We start from the raw sequence: 15,810 nt of genomic DNA, 5'->3' as shown, positions 1-15,810 counted from the left end.
AAGCCTGTTTTCTTGCCTCTAAAAAGAGATACCAACCCTGCCTACCTCACAAGATAGCTGATTGCAAAGTTCAAAAAATATATATTGGGAAGTGTTTTTAAAAGTATAAAGTAGTACAGGGCTGTCTGGTTAGCTCAGTTGGTTTAGAGCACAGCCTATAACCCAATGGTCACGGATTCGAATCCCCATACTGGCCAGCCACCAAAAAAAAAAAGTACAAAGCATATGATTATAACCAATGTAAATACCTAGCAAGATAGGATGAGATTCATAACCCATCCCCTAGGAAATAACTTAAAAAAAAAAAAAAAGATGCACCCAAAAAGAAAACACAAACAACCAAATACCAATAGCAAAACCCTCCATGCATGGAAGATGTTTTCACAGCTTTATGTATAATAATCATCGTCATCATGATCATCATCTTTTAAGGAAGGGTTTATCCTATTACAGCAACACTAAGATGTGTATCACAACCATTAAGAAATGAACAATATGTAGAAACTTGGTTATTTAGTGAAAGAATCCAAATTAGTATATATCTTATAAATGCAACTATAAAATCCATATGGTCACAGATTGAAATATGCAAAAGGCAACCATTTGATGAGTTAGCATGGTGCAACTATGGATGCTCAATTGACTTTAAAAAAAATAAAAAGCATGCAGTGTAAACCAAGAGTTCTCAACAATGCCTGCAACTTAGACTCACCAAGAGGCCTTAAAAAACGGATCAATGTCCAGATCCCTCCCATTTATTGGGCTCTAGTATCACCATTATAAGCACTCTAGCCCTTCCTTTCCAGTTCAGATCTCTCTAAAGTTGGTACTAAGGAGGTAACATGGAAGAAATGGAAGTTATCTTTGCCTTGAAAAAACCTTTCCATGGAAGTGCTTCCTGCTTAATGAGACGTCACTTCACAAGGTAACCAAACAGCACTGAATTTTACATGCTTTGAATCCTCACAACCCTAAAAGGGGTATCAATTATTCCCATTTTACAGCTATTGAATTGTAAAAGTGGAGATCAGAAAGAGGTTAAGTAACTTGCTCAAGGTCAAATAGCTGATTAGAAAGAGACACCAGGTCTGACACCTATGACACTTGACACGTCACTGGTCCTTTCACACTTGTATAAATTCAGCCACATCTCATCAAGGAAGACCCAACCAAAGCACACAGAATTCTAACTGAAAGGTTGCTTTTTAGGAAGAGGGATAGAAAATTTCCATTGTTTTCATGTAATTTCCAAGATTTCCCAATTTCTTTTTCCCTATAGATATTCCTTCAAGGCATGTAATTTTTTTGGAAGTGTTTGCTTCCCTTGGACCTGATCAAGCCTCAGTCACTCTTGGTTGGGTGTAATCTGGGAGAGTCAATGGCACTTCACATGACACATGTGCAAGGCAAACTCACCAGTGGTGTGCAGTTTATTTCTTGACACTCCCAGTCATGCTGGCAACATTTTCCCCCTCTTTAATAGTGAGGTTTCAGGAGCATTTTTTCCACTACAAAATGGTGCTTTACGATATTAAATCAATAAAAAAAAGAAAAGAAAAATCAAAAGAACATTTATGTGAGAAGTCTTTTTATTGGGGTACCTCCCTTTACTGGCATAAGAATGAAAGTTCCAGATTAACCATGTCATTAATTTTCAAAATCAATTTTTTTAAAAGACTTATTTATAAATATATCCTTCTACATTAAATCTACTTCCCAACCCACAAAGACCCCACTACTGTTAACTTCTGTGGATAGATTTTCATTTACTCATTTCATCCAGTACACAAAATTTCCACATTTTTGTCAGCAGCTTAAAAAACAGAGAATCTTAAGGTTCAAATGACTTTCCAGCAAGTCACCCAAAGAAAACCACCAATATCCAAAACTTTTAAAGCAATAAAAATTTCTATTTTCCAAAAAGTTATTTACAGACTGAAATTTAAACTCAACATTGCCATCAATGTAATAATACAAGAGCATACAAAGCCCTAGGAAAGAGGAAGTATTTCATTACAAAGTATTTGTGATCAAGAAAATACTGCTCAGGCCGAGCCCATGGCGCACTTGGTAGAGTGCTGCGCTGGGAGCGTGGCGACGCTCCCGCCGCGGGTTCGGATCCTATATAGGACTGACCGGTGCACTCACTGGCTGAGTGCCGGTTGAGTGCCGGTCACGAAAAAACGACAAAAAAAAAAAAAAGAAAACACTGCTCACCTTTAAAGAACAGGAAAAGCAGCAGAAAAATAAATATGCTTAAAGATGGACATTTTCACAAATAAACAAAAAAGTACACATATAAGGAACAAAGAGAAAATATGCTTGAGCTTCAAAATAACTCTACCAAAATTTGATACAAAGCAAGTTTGTCTTAGACTCTCCTCTGTGTTTAGTTATAAAAATACAAAAAGAGGCTTGCTGGAGAAGAATTTCACCCAGCTGAATCCATGATATGCACAGCCATTAGATAGGGCCTACAGTAGTAACTTCAGCCTATTGTTGCTAGCAAAACCATTGCACCAAATAACCTAAATATCTTTTTACTGTTTGGACAAATAAATTCCCATAATGACCAACTGATGCTGGTCAAAAATAACTCAATGTAACTCCTGCAAATGAGCAGTTTCAGTTTAAAGAAGATGCTTGAGAGCCAATGGGTAAAACAGTGTCATGTGTTTCATACAAGTCCAAGCCCACTTTTAGTCAAAGTGGATTACATTTACATGGATTCCATTTTTCTTTTAAATCCATTTTACACTGAACAAGTATATTACTTGTCTGATTCTGTTTCCCTAAATCCTCTATCTCTTCCCTACTGGCTTTTATTGGTCTCTGACATCCCTGGAGGTCTCCTTCAGAGCCAGCTCCAACTCTGTGTCCCAGCCCAGCTTTGGCCACCCTCCCACTTTGTCTTCTCTGCACCCCACTGAGACCCCAACGCACAAGTACAATTACAGCAGAAAGTAAACAGTGTATGCAAAATAAATACATTCTAGTTAAACTCTTTAAGTAGGGCTAGCTGGGTAGCTCAGTTGGTTAGACGCATTATTGTAACACCAAGATCAAGGGTTCGGGTCCCTATACCTGCCAGCTGCCAAAAAAAAAAAAAGTCTTTAAGGGTTTATCCAAGAAGATTTTCACTGAAATCAGATCAACAATGTCCTGTGACTATGGCTCTGACAAAATCTTATGTTAAAAAGACAATCTGTTAAAACAGGCTGTTGCCAATATTAGAAATTACATAATAATTATGTCAAAAAGCCGTTAACACAAAAAATGTACAATTAAACTAGCAAAGTCCTTGACATTTATCATCAACCCCACTATAAAATATTGCACATGATATTCAGTCTTTTCTTTTTGTCTGTAAGGGGAGCAAAAAAGAAAAAAACAATAAAAAGATTCAAGCTGTTCAGACACTAGATTAAGTAAGTCTAACTTGAAAGTACAATGCTTGCGGCATGTACTCATTCTAGTTCAATGCCATGCCCAAACAGCGTGAGCCTGGGTACTGAAGGGCGTAATGGGGAAGAGTGTTGCATCTCAATCACAAATCCTTGAGATCCGAGGGGACTGGTCTGGCATGTATAACACGGGTGGGGAGCCCACACTGCTTGAAGGACTTCGGAAATGCAAGTCAAAAGAGCTCGGTGTAATCCCAATCACAGTATCATTCTGGGGCACTTCACCCTTCAAAAAATCATCATCCTCATCTTCTACCATCTCCTGTAGAAAGAACGGAGATCATCAGTAAGATTGCAAGTGACAGTTTGAAAAGCTTTCAAGAATTCCTTTCCTCAGGAATGTACTAATTCCTGGATAAGGTGAAAATATCTTAATTTGAAAAAGCTTCCCCTGATATGCACTTTTTTATAATGAGCCACCCACATAATTGTTCATCACACTTTGTAACTATTTGCTTAAATTCTTATTTTCAAACAGATTTTAAGCTCAATAAGGGCAGGTTACATGACATGGCATTCTTGCTCAATGTTATATAGCCTTCGTATCTAACACAAGATGAATGAATGAATGACCCCCCCCAATGTAAAATATAAGGAAAAAATAAAATAAGCTTTGCAATAATCACTTATAAAAAAGGAGACAGGCACATTAAAGGTGACTTTTAATATGGAAATAAACGTGCTACAAAGAAACAGCATAGTGACATTCTTTATTACTGGATTCTAATTTTCTTTTTTGGCAATAACTGTCCTACCTCCACCTAATGAGTACTGGAGGATACGCTGCAGATCTGCATCTTTACCACACATTCATGAAGATCTACAAAATTAATGCAAACTTCTGAGGTAATTTCAACATAAAGCAATTTGAGATTGTTACTCAGTGGTAATGATCAAGTTGTAAAGATCTAAATTCATTTAGCTAATTTTCAATTAATCTTCACTTTTAAAGTCAGTACGTGAAGTGTCTGATTTAAACAATTCATTAAAAAACCAAAAATTCTTTTAGTGAGAAGAACATAACCTGGGTGTGGGATTTTGTAAAGGCAGATAAATATGGTGTAGTATTTTTGAAGTATAACATTGCTGTTTACAGTAATAACAAAGGAGATGCCCAGAAAGTGTGCTGAATCACGAACTTACCTTTTTAATGGGTTTCTTAAACTCCTGAAGCTCTTCTGCATTCATCCCTTCCCATATCTGATATATAGGATCAATGAATTTTTTTGACCTGTCCGCAAAGATCACATTTCAAAGTCAAGTTAAATACTTCAATGAAAGTCAAAATGTGTTTAGTTCTTTTTCTCACAAGACACATTTCCAAAAACCAAGAAATGAAAGCTATGGCTCAAAGAGTAATAATGTAAAAAAAAATACTGTATGTAGTACTGTAAGTAATGTAGCTCTAAGAGTTCATCTTCTCATATAGATGGTTATGGAGTTTGGATATGATGTCCCCCCAAAACTCTTGTGGAAATTCGATTCCCAATGTGGCACTGTTGGAAGCTGATTGGGTCATGGGGGTGGATCCCTCACGAATGGATTAATGCTCTCCCTAGGTGGCGGGATTAATGAGTTAGTTCTTGCTCTATTAGTTCTCACGAGAGCTGGTTGTTTAAAAGACCCTAGCACCTCCTCTCTCTCTCTCTCTCTTGCTTCCTCTGGCCATGTGATCTCCTTGTACCCGCCGGCTGCCTACCACTTTCCACTATGAGTAGACACAGCCTGAGGCCCATGCCGGATGCAGCTGTCCCAGAATCATAAGCCAAATAAACCTCTGTTCTTTATAAATTACCCAGTCTCAGATTTCTGTTACAGCAATGCAAACGGACTAATACAGATGGAGTACTACACTGACTGTTTCTCATCCTTCCACTTCAAGTGAAATTGTTTCTAACCTTTGCAAAGACTGACAACTGAGTTACAGGATATCCAAATGAAAAATAATTGTAATACTTTAGAACTCTCTTTAATTTGCTGAAAAACAGTCTAGGAAAAACAACTAATCTGGTTTCAGTCAACCAAGACTTGGGGGACCAGACAAGCCCAGACAGTCATGCTGCTAGTTAAGCAAAATTCTGCTCCCTCATACAAATACAAAGTTAATACTAGCTTGGTGGTTTTTCCATAATAACCCATCTAGATAATCACTAAACCACTTGGCTTTTGTTTATCCTACGTAACAGTAGGGAATGTGGTCTCTAGAGGAAGGAATAAGTCGCTTGGCAGAAAATTATGAGCCAAGGAACTGACACCACTATCCTCATCCCCTTATATGTTTAAACCTATAAGTTTAAAGGAAAAAAAAAAAATTGTTGGTTGGTGTCAATCTGGGCTCCTACTGAGGTAAAGATCTATAAAACCTGATGTGTCTATGACACTCAGCAGACTCTCAGCACCGCACTCTCCCGAGTGAGCCACGGGCCGGCCCTTTACACTCAGCAGACTCTACTAGGCATTTCCTACTTTGGGCCTGTGAAATATGTGCAAGGAGACCACGAGACTCTAACAAACAGCTAGTAAGGGCCACTTACGACAAAGAGACTCTAAACCCAATCTTAGGAAAAGCAAATATATGTCACATTTAAATTCACCAGTGACAGCGTCAATTGTTGAAGAGCACCTACCTCTTAAGCACACAAGGATCAAAGGGGAAGAAGGTGTCAAGTGGGTTTGTGCAGGTTTGTACCAAGTCCCCTCGAGCCGTATTTCTAATAACTGGCAGCATCTGGCGATTGTTCCTCTCAATGATAGTGTAGCAGAAGACTAGCTGGTATTTACTGTAGAGCAACAAAGCCAACAGAGATGGAGGCATTAACATGCTGAAATTACTCTGCATGGAAGTGACTTGTGTGTGACAACTGTATTGACCACATAGATATTGCTGAACAAGTGCAAAAAAAACCCCAAAAACAAAGCAGAAAGTAATGCTTATAGGTATAGTTCTCTGGGTCTGCTATTTACAGGTTTGCCAAGGCGAAAGAAAGTGTGGCTATCACTTAGAATATGAGACTGGGCTTCGAATAATAGATATTACTCACAAAAAATTAACATGTTTGCAAGGTAAAACTCTTTTAGTTTGCAGTTATATAAAGTGTTTTTATTTTTACTGTTTGCAAAAGAATTAAGAGGTTGGTGGAAAAGGGATTCAGGAGTTACTGAGGGGGAATAGTAGGTGCTGAAAGACTTGGCTCTTGATGAAGAAGAAATTAGGACTTTACTGAAGAAGGGAGACAGGGTTGACTGAGTCATGATCTCAGAAACTGAAAAGAAAGGAACAGGCATGGTGAGAGTCAGACAGAAGAACTCATAATAAACAACAGGACCATTATGGTGACCATTTTTCTGGTAGTTACCACCGTATGACTTAGCTACTTGAAAAATCACTCACTGGACCACTTATCCAAGATAAGGATTTAGCTTATTTGTACCACTCTATCTCCTACCCTGCCCTCTCACAGTATTCATTCAGATATTCATTCTCAGGTTCTCAGATCACTACTGCAACTTTAAGCAACATACTTCTGTTTCCGTTCCATTAGCCTGGGATCACATTTGATTCCTCCTTCTGGTAGGAGTGCAAGCCAGCAAAACTACACTGGAGAACAGTTTGCAGTTTCTGGTAAAGCTAAAGATCTGCGTCTCCTACAACCCAGCAACTACACTTCCAAGTGTGTCACAAGGAAGCATGTGCTTGCACACTGGGACACAGACAAGAACATTCCTAAATTGCTATTCTCAATACTGAAAAACTAACAGCTTACATTCCAACAAAGACATGATAAAAATTAATAGAACATTACACAGCAGTTAAAAATCAAAATCAAGCTTTATGTGTCAATATGAATCTCAAAACCATGAAGTAAGCAAAAGCAACAGCTATAGAATTGTACATAAATTCTTACGCACAGACTTTTATTTCGACCCCCTACTCTTATTCTATTTTACTCCTTACCTCAGCTGCACATGCCAACCCCAAATCTAGGCTCTCTGACCAGTCGGCTCATCAAGTGCAGCCCTCTGCCCCTCCCTGGAGAACATTCTAAGGGCCACTGCCTCAGCTTCAACAGTCCTTACTCTTCCAGTTGCTTCCTGTGTTCCAGCTATGTGCTAAAACCTTTCCCCCACCAAACACTATTGCTAATTGGTTGCTTTATTCCTTTTTTTCATCCTTTAATATCATTTTTGAGATCTCAGGAGAGATAGGATACCTTGAACTATTTGTCCAGTGACAAGTTAAGGTTGCTGAATGAAGACAGTCTAAAGGGGACTGAGAAGGGGCAGCTCACTTGGGAGAGTGTGGTGCTGATAACCCCAAGGCCACGGGTTCGGATCCCTATATAGGGATGGCTGGTTCGCTCACTCAGGAGAGCGTGGTGCTGACAACACCAAGTCAAGGGTTAAGATCCCCTTACTGGTCATCTTTTAAAATAAATAAATAAATAAAGGGGACTGACACATGAAAAAGGAACAGACTCTTAACTGTTGATGATTTTAAGCTAGGAACCTGCCTGAATATCCTAATGAAATGCCCAAGGTCTCCAATTCACTTTCTACGTGCAGCATTGCAAAGGTGCACCCATCCTTGCAATGCTGCCTGCATCCAAATCTCAGCTCTGCCACAGTCTAGCTATATGACTTCAAGCAAGTAATATAACCTATCTGTGCCTCCATCTCCCTGTTTATAACTGGGGGTTAAAAATACAGTCACAGGATTGTGTGCAGGCTAAATAAATTCTATGTAAAGTGCTCAGAACTGTGTTGGGCACATAGTAACAGCTATATATTACCTGTAACTACTAGGTTTGAGATAATACAGTCCTTCTCTAAACCAATCTCCTATTAGTGAGAATTTATCTCATGTCTAGTTTATTTTTATTACTATTACAAGAATTATTCTAATAAGCATCTTTGGTTTATACCTCTCAGTCTACTAGTCGCCTTCTTTATTTCAAAATGCCTAGGTTTCTGTCGAATTATCACCTTTGGATAAAATGTAATAACAATTTCTAATGCCACTGAAATATAAAAACAATAGCTTCACTGCAGTGTTTCCTTGTTTGTTGGTATTTTAATGTTTTATTATTATTGTTATTAATTTCACAGACATTTATACAATACTAATACAAATTCACCTTCAAATAACTTCCATCAAGAAAGTGTAAATAGAAATTTACAAGTAAAAAAAAACAAACAAAAAATCCAACAAAACAGAGAGTTGTACAAGAAATTTATAAGTAAAAAAAAAAAAAAAAACGGCAGGAGGGAGGAGCAGTGGTGGACTAATGGGTACAAAATGATGCTGTCTACCCTAAGTGAATCATTGTGCCATATATGCACGTATTGAAACAACACACAGTTTCCCACAGATGTGTCCAAGTACATGTTAAAGTATTATAAATAAAAATATATTAAAAAAAAAAAAAGAAAGTATAAATAACTTACTTTGTGATGGCAGCAAAAAAGTTAACCACTGTGGGCAGGCAAATCTTCAGAGGATTTAGCTGACTCATCACTATACGTTCAAAATTTAGACTTTGAAGATACCTCAAACCTTTGATTAAAAAATAAAAGATTTTAAAAGGTACAAATATAACTGAAAAGTCTAAGATATCTTTAAAAGCAAAGATTATCACACATGAAAAAAATAATTAGTTACTTGCTTTTTAAAAAGGCCCATGTAGATAGTCACACAACGTATGGCCCAGAATAGCACTATGCTAATCACATTCGTTTATGACTAAGCCAGCTTTTCTAAAGAAAACGGTGTATTCTTTATTATTATTATAAAAATCTCATTAACTTGAAAAATAGAAGCAATGAAATATAAGTTATAATGTACCTAAGTATCTTTCCTCCTGCAGGATTGAAGAGAAGCTTAAAGAGAGGAAGAGACTTTTCTAGATCACCGAGCTCAGGCTGGAGTTCGGATCCTCTATTCTAACTTGAAAGCTTCTTATCTTACTCCCATGAATTCCCTTCTCAATTCATGAGCGTGCTCATCCACACAGCTGAGTACCCTCCAGCTTCCATTTAATCACCAAGTCCTTTGCTGGGCTCCCCATTGTCTCATTCTGTCTGTGAACCTTTGATTTCTGACCATCAGTTTTTCTACTCATGTTTCAGATTCTTTCTCTCTCTGGTCTCAGTGAAGAATACATCTAATCAGGTACACAATTCTTTAGCCAGAGAGAGAGGAGCCCTAAAAAAGGGAATTCACGGGCCAGCTGGTTAGCTCACTTCGGAGAGCATGGTGCTGATAACACCAAAGTCAAGGGTTTGGATCCCCATACCAGCCAGATGCCAAAAAAAAAAAGGGGGAAGTTCAATGGCAGTTTAGGAGAGCGAGTTTGTACCCTCAGGAGTCATCCTCCCAAAATGGCTTTTGCTTCCCCTCACTGGAATCTCCTGTGTCCTGCCACCACACAAAACTCTGGAGTTTTCATACATGTCCCTTGGGTTAGGACCAGACCAGACATCTCCTCCTTAAGGCTGGAGGAATTCGCTGGCTCATCTTTCACTTTTACTGGGTCCCGTCTTCTTTTCTTCCTTCTTTCCCCACTCTTTCTTTCCTCTAACTTACTGCCTCTGGTTAGCCACATGGCCTAAGAAAACAGTGTATTCTTTTAAAGACCCAAGAAGCAGACACACTTTCCTCGTGGGCTGTAATTTGGAATTCAAATATTTGTAAACTCAGCATAGGCCAAGTTTATAGAGGGAAACAAGACACTGGGATTCCATTTCAGCTAGCAATCATGACAGGCAACAAAACCAAACCACACCCCATATTAACTTGAACGTTTTAAATTATTAGTGAAGCTGAGCATCACTTTCAGGAAGACATTACTTGTTTGCATTTCTCTCTTTTTCCTAACAAGAAAACTCTGAAGGTAGAAGGAAATTTTAGACAGAGACCACTGTTGAAAATAATGAATATAATTCTCTATTTTAGTAAAATATGAGTAAAGACATCACATTTACTTTAAGAGGCAAGCAGATCAACTTGTGCTTAAGTATGTTTTCTTAGAAGTTTCTTTGATGCGTGTGTGTGTGTATATATATTTAAATTTTGCCAGGGCACTGACATATACTTTTATAAAAATGACATACATGGGATAATGTCATGGCTTACAAAAATATATCCTCGGGCTGGCCAGTTAGCTCAACTGGGAGAGCGTGGTGCTGGTAACACCAAGGTCATGGGTTCAGATCCCTATACCAGCCAGCTGCCAAAAAAACCCCCAAACCAAAACAAAAATATATCCTTTTACCAAGATTCCCACCATTTATTTATACAAAGAAAGGTAGAGATTTTACTACCTTTGTGATAATGCCTTGTCCTCCTACTAGTGCAATACAATTAATTTTAACTTCTCCATTTTTTTAGAGGCATGAAGGACATAGGCAAATATATATGGCAACACATACGTGTTTCAGTTTAGAGCTGTGATTCTCAACTCAAGGAGACTGTGCCCCCCAGAGGACATTTGGTAGTGTCCGGAGACAGTTTGATTTTTATTTTTATTTTTTTTTGGCAGCTGGCCAGTATGGGGAACCGAACCCTTGACCTTGGTGTTACAAGGCTGTGCTCTAACCAACTGAGTTAACTGGCCGGCCCAAGGAGACAGTTTTAGTTGTCACAACTAGGGGTGGTGGGGGTTACTGTTGGCATCTAGTAGGTGGAGGTGAGGGACACTAACATCCTACAGTGCACAGGACAGCTCCCCACAACAAAGAATTCTCCCAAAATGTCAGTAGTGCCAAGGCTGAGAAGCCCTGGTTTAGAGGAAACAACCTATTGACCTATTTCAATTACTCATGAAAAGAAACAAGACAAATTGACTTAATTCCATTGTTCTGAGGAACCTGCTTTAACTAAAAATATGCTAATCTAATAAACAAGTTTCATCTGGTAAATTTAAATTATGAATAACCTCCAGGATTTGGCAAAACTGAAAACTGGTGAATTAACTCTCAAGTCTTCAGATGGAGGAGCAAAATCCTATGATCACAGGCTTTAGAGTTGGCCTCGCCTGGCTTCAACTGCTAAGCTTCCCAGTGACTACATGATCTTGGGCAAATTACTTCCCTATGCTTCGGTCTTGGCTGTAAAGTGGAAATACTGCACTTCGCTGGACTGTTACAAGGACAACACGGGAGACAGTGCATCACAAGCTTTGTGCCCAGCCCAAGCGCTCGGCTGCCCCCTGTAGAGTCTTCACATTTCACATCCTCTGCAGCAGGCACTCTCAACCTCAAATCCATCAATGGTTAATGAAGGGGCATGAGAGATTATTACAGGTTTATGTGCTGTGTGATATTACTTGTAAAAGTTTGAGCATATGCACAATTCTTTGAATCTACAGTCTTCATCAAAGGAATCACCATTTTAAAAAGGATGTTAGCAGCATCTCACCTCTACCTACTAGATGCCAACAACAACCCCCACCACCCCTAGTTGTGACAACTAAAACCATCTCCAGACACTGCTGAATGTCCTCTGGGGGGCACAGTCTCCTCGGGGTGACAAGTGCACAGGGAAAATCCAGTTTGAGCCCAGCAGTCCCAAGTCACTGACCTTCCTTCAAGTTTCCACTTAAAAGCTGCTGGTGTCTAAAGACGAAAGTGTAGAACACAGCTTGGCAGGCTGAATAAAATGGTCCGTGGAGAGCAACATCACAAAAAGCCTTTGTTCCCGAATCCTGGTTATTAAGGTATATGTGCAGCCAATTAACCAAAAGATCTAGGCATGATTTTACAGTACTAGAGAAAAGAAAAATTCATGTCAACTTTACTTGCTTTCATAAAAAAACCACAGTGACACAAAAACACAGTTAACTGCCTCTCATTCAAACCATGAAAACTGAGTTCTTAGTCTTCTTTAAATATTACCCACGGGCATAGAGGAGAAGCAAACAAAGGAAGGAAAAGGATGGGTGGGTGGGAAGACAATTTTCCAATTATAAGGCACAGCAGCACTGGCCTTCTAGGAACGATGGGTAAGCCCCTAAAAATGTCCCAAGGAATGGAGAACAGTTTCTCCTAATTGACTCAAAAGGGCATCTTCAATGAGCTCCCAGCCCTCAAGGTGATATGGCCAAAGAATACAGGACATTTACCAACATCTCACAAGAGAAAAAACAGTCTGGTTGACTACACTATTCCCTATGGGATAATGATGAATTCCTAGGGTCAAGAATTTATGATAGAATGTCTTTTAGTTGTTGGGGAAGGGTTTTTAACAGCATCCTTGCCTAAACATATTTTCATGAATCACTGGAAGAAACTAGCATCCTAGATAGGTCTTTCTATTACCTCTAAAAGGGTTTTTCTTCAGCTTTAACAGATACAACTGATTCGGAATGGAAATAAAAAATGACAAACCTACAAAAGGAATCAAAACAGTATACAACACTGTACACCATCCATAAAGACAAACAGATGGAACCTCATGTTCAAGTACAACCACACAGAGCAGATGACAAAAGCCTTGCATATATTTTATACCTAAAAAAGAACATACTTCGTTCTGAAATTGCCTCTTGGAAATATAAACATCTTGCATAGAGTAGGCAGGTGGGGGTGGATCGGGACAGATTTTTTCACTTCAAAGACAGACCAAAAAAATAAGGCAGATACTTCTCTGACTTGAGGAGACAATGCTATATAATCTTTTTAAAGTGTGATATTAAAAAGTACTAGGAAAATTAGGTTACTTACATAAGAGGAATAAATTTAGCTCTTGCCAGAAAGCTTCCAATATAATTTCCAGCAGTTTGCCTGATGATGGCAGGATTATTTGGATCTTGCAGTTTTTTCCAGAGATGTTCCAAAAACGCTTCCGCAAATCCCTATAAAAAGAGAAGGTCTTGGTCTGATCTTCTTTAATGCTTAAGGTATTCCAACTATCAGAATCCCAAGATTTTTACTTCACCAATGTGGAAAAGTTCCTATATCTCAGTTATACTGCTAGATAAATTATAAATATAATTATCGTGGTTCTTATTTTTAAAAACACCTTGAGATAATACTATTAAAAGCAAAAGGTGTCCCGGGAGTTACATAATCCAATGGATCTCAAACCAACCTAGCTGAGCATCAAAACCAAGCCTGAAGGTACAGATTCAGTAGGTGTGTGACGAGGCTCAGGAATCCACACACTGCAGAAGCTCTTCATCAAGGGATTCTGATGCTCAGCCAGGACTCGAAACCAGTAATAATCTGCAGCCCATGACTTCCACATGGAAACTCCCTCAGCACTCCCTCAGCAAGTACAGAGTATTCCTCCAGTCTTTGCACATACTGAACTTAACCATAAACAGAAATATGGACTAAAATACAGCTGGTGTCTGACTATGCTAATCATGGAAAAAACAGAGTGATTAAGCTTCATTTTACACAATGTGTAACCTCCAACTTGTCCCAAATAGTTTTTTTCCCCCCAAAATAGTTCTTTTCTAAACCTATAAACACATTGGTTTGGGCAGACTGGGCTTAATCTTCTTACTCATGATCAATCCTCTCCTGACTGTTCTAGAAGCTACAAAATAGTTGCAAAGAGGAAGGAAAAGACTCCCCCCCCCCCCCCCCCCAAGAAAGCCAAAGCCTAAAGTTTAAAATTCTGGATTAAGAAGTTGGTGTGGGCTAGTTAGGACTCAACCCTCAGAGAGAATAAAGGAAATAATTAAATATTCCACATGAGATTTTAATAAAGGCTTGAATTGAAGGGAAGGGCACCACCTGGTGGACTAAAGGCAGGATGACATTTCAGAGCACCCAGCTCAACTGAGCAATTTCCTCTGCCTTTTCCCCCATGGTTAAAAACAGAATTTGGGTCTGGCAGGTTAGCTCAGTTGGTTAGGGCACAGCCTGATAACACAAAGGTCATAAGTTTGGATCCCCATAATGGCCAGCGGCCAAAAAAAAAAAAAAGAGAATTTGATTTTGTTAGGGGGATTAGTAAAATGAGCTCAAGAAAAAGAAATACCTCATGGCATCCCTCCACCCCAGCTTTTAAGGGTAAAAATTGTGGGCAAGAATAAAATAAGCTAAGATAATGTTAATGATATTTTTACTTACCAATTTGAAGCTACAGAGGTAAAACATGAAAAACTGTACATGGCAGGAGGCGTGGGTGGGCAACAGGAGTTTGTCAAAGATAGTTATCAGATCACGATATAAATCCTTTGTTTTGTTATTATCAATCTTACCTACAGAGAAAATTTGGCATTTCAGTTCTATAAATACATATTTCCAAGCTACCATTCTCATTTGCCAAATTTTTAAAAAGAGCAATACCATTAAGAAACACTTTACCCATTAAGCCATGATTAAAACAAAATGCTGTTTTCACTCTGCACAGATTTTCCTTTTTAAGTATAATAACCCAGTACTAGAAAGGAGGTAGGCCCTCACCTCACACACAATGCACTGATGCCATAAATATGAACCCCCTCACAAAAGGGCAATTCTACAATTTTCACAAAGTAGAAGCACTTTGATCAAGAATTCTACTACTAGGAATTTATCACAAGCAAATAAAAGATGTATGTGCAAGGAAGCTCATTACACTCTTATTTATAATGGAAAAAAAAGGGAAGAAAAAAATGAGACCAGTTAAGTCCACATATGACCAATAACAATTGTTTTAAAAGAGTAAATGATAAGAGAAAATGTCCACAATACGTGAAAAAGGCAGACTATGAAGTGCTATATTAAGTGTGATCCCCAAATCAATTAAAAAATGCATTCATACATGTACACATGCTAACAGAAAAGAAAAAAAGACACATCAAAATGCTAATATGTAATGGGTTCTCTGAATAGTAGCAACGTGGCAATGTGGCCATTTAAATTGTCTTCATCTTTTCCCATAGTTTCCAAATCTTCTCTAATCGACACTTATTATTTTTATAACAGCAAAAAAGCTAAAATTGTATCAGTCAACTCAGATTCAAGTCCTATTATTCTGAGTCGCTGAGCTTGTTCTTAAATCTTGGCCATGTGAATGGGAAAAAATTCTGTGTTCCTTCATAGCAAAGCCTCTAGATGAGGGCAAGAAGCACTTCAGCTTGTTCAGTACAGTACCAACACCCAGCATGACGATGCTACCCAGCTAAAAGCCTCTAGACTCATACATGACACCACACACCATATACTGATGCCCACCACGCCATTCTTAAACATCTCGAGCAACTTAATTTGATCTCTGCCTAAAACTGACCAAATTCAATGTACTATCTTTTAATACAACCATCAGCTAGAAGATCAAGGGCTTTGAAAACAGATATGAATAAGCCTGAATCCCAGTCCCACTATTTGCAAACTATGTGACACTGACAAATAA

At 38.5% G+C, this 15,810-nt stretch overlaps 1 protein-coding gene across 2 annotated transcripts in view; it reads right to left on the bottom strand.

Annotated features, from left to right (window-relative positions):
• Positions 1 to 1,597: 1,597 nt before the first annotated feature.
• The window catches only part of RRN3 (RRN3 homolog, RNA polymerase I transcription factor), a 30,990-nt gene continuing 16,777 nt past the window's right edge, over positions 1,598 to 15,810 (bottom strand). For both annotated transcript variants that reach the window (XM_063099221.1, XM_063099222.1), the window contains exons 12-18: positions 14,544 to 14,674; positions 13,185 to 13,315; positions 12,043 to 12,227; positions 8,910 to 9,018; positions 6,092 to 6,244; positions 4,608 to 4,695; positions 1,598 to 3,726 (exon numbers count right to left, since the gene is read on the bottom strand). In XM_063099221.1, the coding sequence (XP_062955291.1) occupies positions 3,544 to 3,726; positions 4,608 to 4,695; positions 6,092 to 6,244; positions 8,910 to 9,018; positions 12,043 to 12,227; positions 13,185 to 13,315; positions 14,544 to 14,674 (980 nt within the window). In that variant the 3' untranslated portion in view covers positions 1,598 to 3,543. The remainder of the gene's footprint in view (positions 3,727 to 4,607; positions 4,696 to 6,091; positions 6,245 to 8,909; positions 9,019 to 12,042; positions 12,228 to 13,184; positions 13,316 to 14,543; positions 14,675 to 15,810) is intronic.

Source organism: Cynocephalus volans, chromosome 6, assembly GCF_027409185.1.
Source record: "Cynocephalus volans isolate mCynVol1 chromosome 6, mCynVol1.pri, whole genome shotgun sequence".
Taxonomy (NCBI): domain Eukaryota; kingdom Metazoa; phylum Chordata; class Mammalia; order Dermoptera; family Cynocephalidae; genus Cynocephalus; species Cynocephalus volans.
Note: the sequence above shows the minus strand (reverse complement) of the source record. Positions and strands in the feature narration are given on the sequence as shown.